Source organism: Oncorhynchus masou, chromosome 27, assembly GCF_036934945.1.
Source record: "Oncorhynchus masou masou isolate Uvic2021 chromosome 27, UVic_Omas_1.1, whole genome shotgun sequence".
Taxonomy (NCBI): Eukaryota; Metazoa; Chordata; class Actinopteri; order Salmoniformes; family Salmonidae; genus Oncorhynchus; species Oncorhynchus masou.
In genome coordinates this window covers 63,036,822-63,047,536 of record NC_088238.1, presented here as the reverse complement: position 1 = coordinate 63,047,536, position 10,715 = coordinate 63,036,822, and the positions used below count along the sequence as shown (strand labels likewise).

General features: G+C 44.1%; 1 protein-coding gene across 2 annotated transcripts in view; it reads left to right on the top strand.

Moving 5' to 3' along the window:
- Positions 1-10,715, top strand: part of tlr2 (toll-like receptor 2) — a 38,097-nt gene that overhangs the window by 22,683 nt on the left and 4,699 nt on the right. The window contains exons 5-10 of one of the 2 annotated variants that reach the window (XM_064940852.1): positions 1,715-1,979; positions 4,652-4,712; positions 5,001-5,068; positions 7,640-7,726; positions 8,150-8,293; positions 10,007-10,287. In XM_064940852.1, the coding sequence (XP_064796924.1) occupies positions 1,715-1,979; positions 4,652-4,712; positions 5,001-5,068; positions 7,640-7,726; positions 8,150-8,293; positions 10,007-10,287 (906 nt within the window). Of the gene's footprint in view, positions 1-1,714; positions 1,980-4,651; positions 4,713-5,000; positions 5,069-7,639; positions 7,727-8,149; positions 8,336-10,006; positions 10,288-10,715 lie in introns of both variants that reach the window. The other variant, XM_064940851.1, reaches the window with a different exon arrangement.

Genomic DNA, 10,715 nt, shown 5'->3' with positions numbered 1-10,715 from the left:
AATGGGGAAGGAGGGAAGGAATGGGGAAGGAAGGAAGGAATGGGGAAGGAAGGAAGGAATGGGGAAGGAGGGAAGGAATGGGGAAGGAGGGAAGGAATGGGGAGGAAGGAAGGAATGGGGAAGGAAGGAAGGAATGGGGAAGGAGGGAAGGAGGGAAGGAATGGGGAAGGAAGGAAGGAATGGGGAAGGAAGGAAGGAATGGGGAAGGAGGGAAGGAATGGGGAAGGAGGGAAGGAATGGGGAAGGAGGGAAGGAAGTAAGGAATAGGGAAGGAAGTTAGGAATGGGGAAGGCAGTTAGGAATGGGGAAGGAGGGAAGGAATGGGGAAGGCAGTTAGGAATGGGGAAGGAGGGAAGGAATGGGGAAGGCAGTTAGGAATGGAGAAGGCAGTTAGGAATGGGGAAGGAGGGAAGGAATGGGGAAGGAGGGAAGGAATGGGGAAGGAAGGAAGGAATGGGGAAGGAGGGAAGGAATGGGGAAGGAAGGAATGTGGAAGGAGGGAAGGAGGGAAGGAATGGGGAAGGAGGGAAGGAATGGGGAAGGAAGGAATGGGGAAGGAAGGAAGGAATGGGGAAGGAGGGAAGGAATGGGGAAGGAAGGAAGGAATGGGGAAGGAGGGAAGGAAGTAAGGAATAGGGAAGGAAGTTAGGAATGGGGAAGGCAGTTAGGAATGGGGAAGGAGGGAAGGAATGGGGAAGGCAGTTAGGAATGGGGAAGGAGGGAAGGAAGGGGGAAGGCAGTTAGGAATGGAGAAGGCAGTTAGGAATGGGGAAGGAGGGAAGGAATGGGGAAGGAAGGAAGGAATGGGGAAGGAGGGAAGGAATGGGGAAGGAGGGAAGGAATGGGGAAGGAGGGAAGGAATGGGGAGGGAAGGAAGGAAGGTAGGAATGGGGAAGGAGGGAAGGAATGGGGAAGGAGGGAAGGAAGTAAGGAATAGGGAAGGAAGTTAGGAATGGGGAAGGCAGTTAGGAATGGGGAAGGAGGGAAGGAATGTGGAAGGCAGTTAGGAATGGGGAAGGAAAGAAGGAATGGGGAAGGCAGTTAGGAATGGAGAAGGCAGTTAGGAATGGGGAAGGAGGGAAGGAATGGGGAAGGAGGGAAGGAATGGGGAAGGAAGGAAGGAATGGGGAAGGAAGGAAGGAATGGGGAAGGAAGGAAGGAATGGGGAAAGAGGGAAGGAATGGGGAAGGAAGGAATGGGGAAGGAAGGAAGGAATGGGGAAGGAAGGAAGGAATGGGGAAGGAAGGAAGGAATGGGGAAGGAAGGAAGGAATGGGGAAAGAGGGAAGGAATGGGGAAGGAAGGAATGGGGAAGGAAGGAAGGAATGGGGAAGGAAGGAAGGAATGGGGAAGGAAGGAATGGTGAAGGAGGGAAGGAATGGAGAAGGAAGGAAGGAATGGGGAAGGAAGGAAGGAATGGGGAAGGAGGGAAGGAATGGGGAAGGAATGGGGAAGGAATGGGGAAGGAAGGAAGGGAGGAATGGGGAAGGAATGGGGAAGGAAGGAAGGGAGGAATAGGGAAGGAAGGAAGGGATGGGGATTGAATGGATGGATGGACAAATGAACAAACAAACAAATAATGAAATGAACTAAGGAAGGAGGAAAGAACGACGAACCAAAGGAAAGAAAGAAGGAAGGGAGAATGAGTGAATGAATGGATTAAAACAACACAATAAAGTCTGGTAACTTACTTCCATTGTGGTCCTCGTTGTTAGGTATGACCCTGGAAGCCTGGGTGATCTTTGGCCTCTAGGGGTCGTGACCCTGCGTCTCCGAGGACCATTCCAGGACAACACGACACTCGTCTCCTCCATCCTCCGTGACGTCTCCCACTCAGAAACCTTTCTGGTAGTCGCTGACGTCCTGCTGTCCGAGAAGACCTCCATCGCACCGTTCAGAGAGACCAACCAGGGACGGGTGCGATCCATAATGTTCCAGAATGCAACCTTGACGGACGAGGCCATAGTTCACTTCATGGAGGTTTGCCATGTACACTGACCTGCTGTACAGATGCAGGATCTTAATTTGACTAGCTTCTCACAGAAGGAAAATAATCACGTAGCAACAAGAAATGTGAATTAATTATTGTGTGGATTAAAATTAATGGACATTTAGAAGCCCTCTTTAAACCTCAAATACACTACAAGTTTGCATTTCCTACTGTGCAGGACAAGTCCTGCAACAAAAGGGTGATCAAATTAAGATCCTGTAGACTGCTACTTGCTTTGTTGTGTTTATACTGTAGTGTTATCCTTTCAAATTGTCATCTCCACTGTTGATTGATTTCTTCTTAAACTCACTATTGTTATGTAGATATTATTATTATTTTCCTACACAGCAAATCAACACACTGCTTAGTGTGAAGTTATATTTGCATATTTCCCAGAGTGACTTGCCTTTCGAGTGAATTGGAGATTTACTACCCATGACTGTATTTGTTAGTGACAGAAACATGGTTGTTGCATTCAACCATTTTCAGTCTGGTGTCCTTCACCATGTCAGATCCTAAGCAAGTATGTTATTATATAATGAATTCACACATAGAACACATAGTTCACAAGGCCTTATTTTGAGGGCCTAGTGTTACTCTAATACAATGGCCTGAATTTCCAGATTTACGGGCCACATCAGGCCTGCAAGTCACATTACGCTGGCTTGCAAAGTCATGTGTAATTCCTATTGGAATCCAGCCAGAGCGGTGATATCCAACATTTTGAATTTTTATTCACCTGCATTGAGAATGACTGCTGGGTTGGAAAGTCTAAGATATGAGACTACCTAAAACATCTAAACTGGAAAAACCCTTTCAGAAATGGGTGCAATAAGTAACAGATTGGATTAGCTTAGAAAAATGTATATTATTTATATTCGATTAGTATAAGATTAATTAAATCAATCAATTAATGTTCATGCAAAAACATAGATATTGAAACAAACAACCTGCAATAGAGCATGCTGGGAAATCTTATAAGGATGGGAATCGTTTTGGTTTAACAACGCTGGGGTTCTTTTACACCAATGAGTGTTATTTTAATATATTTTCACCCACAATCTGCAATCAGAATGACTGCTATGGCAAAGGACTAGACAAACAAGACTAAGTAAACCATCTAAACTGGAACAACTATCTCAGGGCAATAAGTCCGACACCTTACAGATTGGATTAGTTTAGAAAATGTAAGTTATTTATCTTTGTATAAGTATAAGATTTATAAATGAATCAATGTGCATGCAGAAACATAGATATTAAAACGAACTATTATAAAAATCTACCTAAAACAAAGCATTCTGGGAAGAATGATAATGAGGCCCACTCTGAGTTCACAACAACACCACACAATGTTGATTCCACTGTGATTCAAATAACACAAAATGTATACACTACATGTGTGTTGTTAATTTCAATTCCGCTGGTGTTAACCACATTAGAATCAACACTCAGATATAACCCTGGTGTTAACCCCACTAGAACCAACACTAAGATAGAACCCTGGTGTTAACCCCACTAGAACCAACACTCAGATATAACCCTGGTGTTAACCCCACTAGAATCAACACTCAGATATAACCCTGGTGTTAACCCCACTAGAATCAACACTCAGATATACCACTGGTGTTAACCCCACTAGAATCAACACTCAGATATAACCTGATGTTAACCCCACTAGAATCAACACTCAGATATATCACTGGTGTTAACCCCACTAGAATCAACAGTCAGATATAACCCTGGTGTTACCCCCACTAGAATCAACACTCAGATATAACCTGATGTTAACCACATTAGAATCAACACTCAGATATACCACTGGTGTTAACCCCACTAGATCCAACACTCAGATATAACCCTGGTGTTAACCCCACTAGAATCAACACTCAGATATAACCTGATGTTAACCACAATAGAATCAACACTCAGATATACCACTGGTGTTAACCCCACTAGATCCAACACTCAGATATAACCCTGGTGTTACCCCCACTAGAATCAACACTCAGATAGAACCCTGGTGTTAACCCCACTAGAATCAACACTCAGATATATCACTGGTGTTAACCCCACTAGAATCAACACTCAGATATAACCCTGGTGTTACCCCCACTAGAATCAACACTCAGATATAACCTGATGTTAACCCCACTAGAATCAACACTCAGATATACCACTGGTGTTAACCCCACTAGAATCAACACTCAGATATAACCTGATGTTAACCCCACTATAATCAACACTCAGATATAACCCTGGTGTTAACCCCACTAGAATCAACACTCAGATAGAACCCTGGTGTTACCCCCACTAGAATCAACACTCAGATAGAACCCTGGTGTTCCCCCCACTATAATCAACACTCAGATAGAACCCTGTTGTTACCCCCACTAGAATCAACACTCAGATATAACCCTGGTGTTAACCCCACTAGAATCAACACTCAGATATAACTGGTGTTAACCCCATTAGAATCAACACTCAGATATAACACTCACAACACCTTTTTACCTTAAAAGGGTTTAACAATTACAAATTTGATGTGTGCTTTTGTGTGTGTGTATGCGTGTGTGAGTGTGCGTGTGTGTGCGTGTGTCGGTGTGTGTGTGTATGCACGTGTGCGTGTGCGTGTGTGTATGCGTGTGCACGTGCATGTGGATAGGTCATGGACGGGGCTTCTCTAGAGTTCTTGGGAGTAGAGGACGCAACGTTCCATGGAACAGGTATGGAAATAATTATATTACATATTTATGCGTTCAAATCCTCCCAAATACATTCTACATATTGAATATGATAATAATAATTATTGTTATTATTATTATTATTTACAGACTGTGATTTAAATTTTAAATTTGCATTCAGTATTGTCACAACACATCATTTATAATATTTTGATAGAAATCTATTTCCGTATGTAGAATCCTAATAGAAATCTATTTCTGTATGCAGAATCCTAATAGAAATCTATTTCCATATTCAGAATCCTGATAGAAATCTATTTCCATATTCAGGCTCCTGGAAGCCGGCTCGACGGACTCACCTTGACAACCTGGACACTGTCTACTTCAGAAACATAGAGGTGAGGTAGTCGAGACCCTTAACACAACACTCGCCAAGAGGTTTGCGATCTCTTGTCATAACGGCTAAGGTGATTGGTTGGTCAGATGTCAGATGTACATAAGCATTTGAAAGTGTGCTATATAAATAAAATCCATTATTATTACACTGAACAAAAATATATAAACATTTTACATTTACATTTAAGTCATTTGGCAGACGCTCTTATCCAGAGCGACTTACAAATTGGTGAATTCACCTTATGACATCCAGTGGAACAGCCACTTTACAATAGTGCATCTAAATCATTTAAGGGGGGGGGGTGAGAAGGATTACGTTATCCTATCCTAGGTATTCCTTGAAGAGGTGGGGTTTCAGGTGTCTCCGGAAGGTGGTGATTGACTCCGCTGTCCTGGCGTCGTGAGGGAGTTTGTTCCACCATTGGGGGGCCAGAGCAGCGAACAGTTTTGACTGGGCTGAGCGGGAACTGTACTTCCTCAGTGGTAGGGAGGCGAGCAGGCCAGAGGTGGATGAACGCAGTGCCCTTGTTTGGGTGTAGGGCCTGATCAGAGCCTGGAGGTACTGCGGTGCCGTTCCCCTCACAGCTCCGTAGGCAAGCACCATGGTCTTGTAGCGGATGCGAGCTTCAACTGGAAGCCAGTGGAGAGAGCGGAGGAGCGGGGTGACGTGAGAGAACTTGGGAAGGTTGAACACCAGACAGGCTGCGGCGTTCTGGATGAGTTGTAGGGGTTTAATGGCACAGGGTGTTGTCCAGGATCACGCCAAGGTTCTTAGCGCTCTGGGAGGAGGACACAATGGAGTTGTCAACCGTGATGGCGAGATCATGGAACGGGCAGTCCTTCCCCGGGAGGAAGAGCAGCTCCGTCTTGCCGAGGTTCAGCTTGAGGTGGTGATCCGTCATCCACACTGATATGTCTGCCAGACATGCAGAGATGCGATTCGCCACCTGGTCATCAGAAGGGGGAAAGGAGAAGATTAATTGTGTGTCGTCTGCATAGCAATGATAGGAGAGACCATGTGAGGTTATGACAGATCCAAGTGACTTGGTGTATAGCGAGAATAGGAGAGGGCCTAGAACAGAGCCCTGGGGGACACCAGTGGTGAGAGCGCGTGGCGAGGAGACAGATTCTCGCCACGCCACCTGGTAGGAGCGACCTGTCAGGTAGGACGCAATCCAAGCGTGGGCCGCGCCGGAGATGCCCAACTCGGAGAGGGTGGAGAGGAGGATCTGATGGTTCACAGTATCGAAGGCAGCCGATAGGTCTAGAAGGATGAGAGCAGAGGAGAGAGAGTTAGCTTTAGCAGTGCGGAGCGCCTCCGTGATTCAGAGAAGAGCAGTCTCAGTTGAATGACTAGTCTTGAAACCTGACTGATTTGGATCAAGAAGGTCATTCTGAGAGAGATAGCGGGAGAGCTGGCCAAGGACGGCACGTTCAAAAGTTTTGGAGAGAAAAGAAAGAAGGGTTTATAAACACAACATGCAACAATTTCAAAGATTTACAATTCATATAAGGAAATCAGTTAATTGAAATAAATTCATTAAAATCTATGGATTTCACATGACTGGGAATACAAATATGCATCTGTGGGTCACAGATAATAATAATTAAAAAAGTTAGGGGCGTGGTTCAGAAAACCAGTCAGTATCTGGTGTGGCCACCATTAGCCTCATGCATCACGACACATTTCCTTTGTATAGACTTGATCAGGCTGTTGATTGTGGAATGTTGTCCCACTGCTCTTCAATGGCTGTGCGAATGTTGCTGGATATTGGACGAAATTGGAACACGCTGTTGTACCCCTCGATCCAGAGCATCCCAAACATGCTCAATGGGTGACATGTCTGGTGAGTATACAGGCCATGGAAGAACTGGGACATTTTCACCTTCTAGGAATTGTGTCCAGATCCTTGCAACATGGGACTGTGTATTGTCATGCTGAAACACGGGCGGATGAATGGCATGACTCTGGGCCTTGGGATCTCGTCACGGTCACAGTATCATTCAAATTGTCATCAATAACACGCAATTGTCTCAGAAGGTGAAGGAGGTGAAGGAGGCCGGATCTGGAGGTTCTGGGTTGACGTGGTTACACGTGGTCTGCGGTTGTGAGGCCGGTTGGACGTACTGCCAAATTCTCTACAATTACGTTGGAGGCGGCTTATGGTAGAGAAATGAACATTAAATTATCTGGCAACAGCTCCGGTGGACATTCCTGCAGTCAGCATGCTGTTGTGTGACAAAACTGCACATTTTAGAGTGGCCTTTTATTGTCCCCAGCACAAGGTGCACATGTGTAATGATCATGTTGTTTAATCAGCTTGTTGATATGCCACACGTGTCAGGTAGATGGATTATCTTGGCATCTACTCCCCTCCTCTACCTCTCCTTCCCTCCTCTCTCCTTTCCTTTCCTCATCTACTCCCCTCCTCCATCTCTCTCCTTCCCTAATTTCTCTTGGCACGTTCACTAACATTTTTGTGAATATGGAACATTTCTGGGATCTTTTATTTCAGCTCATGAAACATGGGACCAAAACTTTACATGTTTTATTTTTGATGTTTTGTTATCAGGTCATGAATGTCTATAAGTTCACCTCCTTCTTGCCTGTGGGGTTTCTACTGAAAAACCTCAGACAGATCTCTATCATTAACTGTAAGGTAAACATGTTTATAATTTGTTTTACAAATAATGAAATACTTATTACTGAATAGAATGTGCTCTATTTATTATTATTGTTCCAGCCAAGCAATCTGATTGGTCAAAGAGGAATTACAGACATAATTTGATTCATTATTTATATTTATTTTACCTTTATTTTACTAGGCAAGTCAGTTAAGAACAAAATCTTATTTTCAATGACAGCCTAGGAACAGTGGGTTAACTGCATGTTCAGGGGCAGAACGACAGATTGGTACCTTGTCAGCTCGGGGGTTTGAACTCGCAACCTTCCGGTTACTAGTCCAACGCTCTAACCACTAGGCTACCCTGCCGTCCCAAATGCTGTAATGTTGTTGAAGAATTACCGAATCACTTTGTGATCATTAAAACAAAGCAATGAAACAAATCTGTCTCTCCTCCAGGTGTATGTGATGCCGTGTCTGACCTCTCTCCTGTTGACCCAAATGGTGTACCTGGACCTGAGTGGTAACCTACTGACCGACCTGACCCTGACGGAATCTCTGTGTCACGGGATTGGGATCCTGAGGAATCTCAGAGTTCTCAACGTCAGCGACAATGCCCTAAAGTCCATTTCCCTCATCAGCAGAGTGTGTGACTGTTGCACCCTGTTCCCCATAACAATACGCTTTCATTTATTTAATTTTAATTGACTGTCCACATGGCTCTGGTCAAAAGTAGTGCACTATATAGGGAATAGGGCTCTGGTCTATAGTAGTGCACTATATAGGGAATAGGGCTCTGGTCTATAGTAGTGCACTATATAGGGAATAGGGCTCTGGTCTATAGTAGTGCACTATATAGGGAATAGGGCTCTGGTCTAAAGTAGTGCACTATATAGGGAATAGGGCTCTGGTCTAAAGTAGTGCACTATATAGGGAATAGGGTTCTGGTCAAAAGTAGTGCACTATATAGGGAATAGGGTTCTGGTCAAAAGTAGTGCACTATATAGGGAATAGGGCTCTGGTCTAAAGTAGTGCACTATATAGGGAATAGGGCTCTGGTCTAAAGTAGCGCTCTATATAGGGAATAGGGCTCTGGTCAAAAGTAGTGCACTATATAGGGAATAGGGCTCTGGTCTATAGTAGTGCACTATATAGGGAATAGGGCTCTGGTCTAAAGTAGTGCACTATATAGGGAATAGGGTTCTGGTCAAAAGTAGTGCACTATATAGGGAATAGGGTTCTGGTCTAAAGTAGTGCACTATATAGGGAATAGGGCTCTGGTCTAAAGTAGTGCACTATATAGGGAATAGGGCTCTGGTCTAAAGTAGCGCTCTATATAGGGAATAGGGCTCTGGTCAAAAGTAGTGCACTATATAGGGAATAGGGCTCTGGTCTATAGTAGTGTACTATATAGGGAATAGGGCTCTGGTCTATAGTAGTGCACTATATAGGGAATAGGGCTCTGGTCTAAAGTAGTGCACTATATAGGGAATAGGGCTCTGGTCTATAGTAGTGCACTATATAGGGAATAGGGCTCTGGTCTAAAGTAGTGCACTATATAGGGAATAGGGCTCTGATCAAAAGACGTGCACTATATAGGGAATATGGCTCTGGTCAAAAGTAGTGCACTATATAGGGAATAGGGCTCTGGTCTATAGTAGTGCACTATATAGGGAATAGGGCTCTGGTCAAAAGTAGTGCACTATATAGGGAATAGGGCCTTGGCCTAAAGTAGTGCACTATATAGGGAATAGGGCCCTGGTCTAAAGTAGTGCACTATATAGGGAATAGGGCTCTGGTAAAAAGTAGTGCACTATATCGGGAATAGGGTGCAACAACTCCCTCAACTCCCTGTCTCCCATTAGCCAACGGTGTACTGAGGCTACATCCAAAATAGCACCCTATTCCCTTCATAGTGAACTACTTTGAAGCACAGCCTAGGTAATGTAATTTGGTTAAAACTTCTAGTCAGGCGACACCTTTTATATCAGCTTTGCAATTAACTTGTACTGCTTCTATCTATCTTTCATGTTTGACATCGTATTGTGTTTAACCTCGAGAAGAGGACTGAAGAAAGCCCATTAATAACAATTAATAATCATTTACATTTTTTGGTCAAATTAGCATCCTTCTGTTTTAGTCTTTCAATTTTCAGAGAAATGCTAAATTAGTACGAGGTCGAATTATTCACCATAACACAAATTCTCTCTTTTAATTTCAATTTTATTAATAATAACACAAATTCTCTCTTTTAATTTCAATTTTATTAATAATAACAACTCTTTTAATAACTCTTTTAATTTCAAAATCACCCAGCTCGTCACCCGTCTGGACAAACTAGTCCACCTGGACATCAGTCAGAACGCCTACACCTCCATGCCTCCCACCTGCTCCTGGCCACAGATACTGACTCACCTCAACCTCTCGGGGGCTAAGCTACGGAGGGTCACCCCCTGTCTGCCCCCGACCCTGGAGATCCTGGATCTGGGCCACAACGACCTGACAGCCTTCCATAGTGTTGCTCTCCCGGCCTTGAGGGAGCTACACCTCTCTGGGAACAAGTTGATGAGTCTGCCCCATGGATGGTTGTTCCCTAGGTAGAGAGAAAGAGATGTGCTCAACTCTTTTTATTTTTTTTAAATTTAAAACAAATTGGGGGGGGGGGTCGATCAGTTTTAATATAGCAGATAGATTATAACTTCTATCACTGTACTTGTCTGCGTCATCTCCAATCTCCCATATATTTTTTGGGGGAAATATGTACATAAATAATATATTTTATTTCTTAGCTACACTCTTCGCTCAACTCTTCGCTCAACTCTTCTTGTCTTGCATAAATAAATCAAGGCGATGAGCCCGTATGTATCAAGCATCTCAGAGTAACAGTGTGAGATCTAGGATCAGGTTCCCCATGTGATCAAACTGATCCTGACCGCTCGCGTAGCATAATGAACGTACACACACGTGTTATTCAATCATTGCATCAACACTGATCGCGTGCGTCAACGAGCGTCTGCGCAGCCAG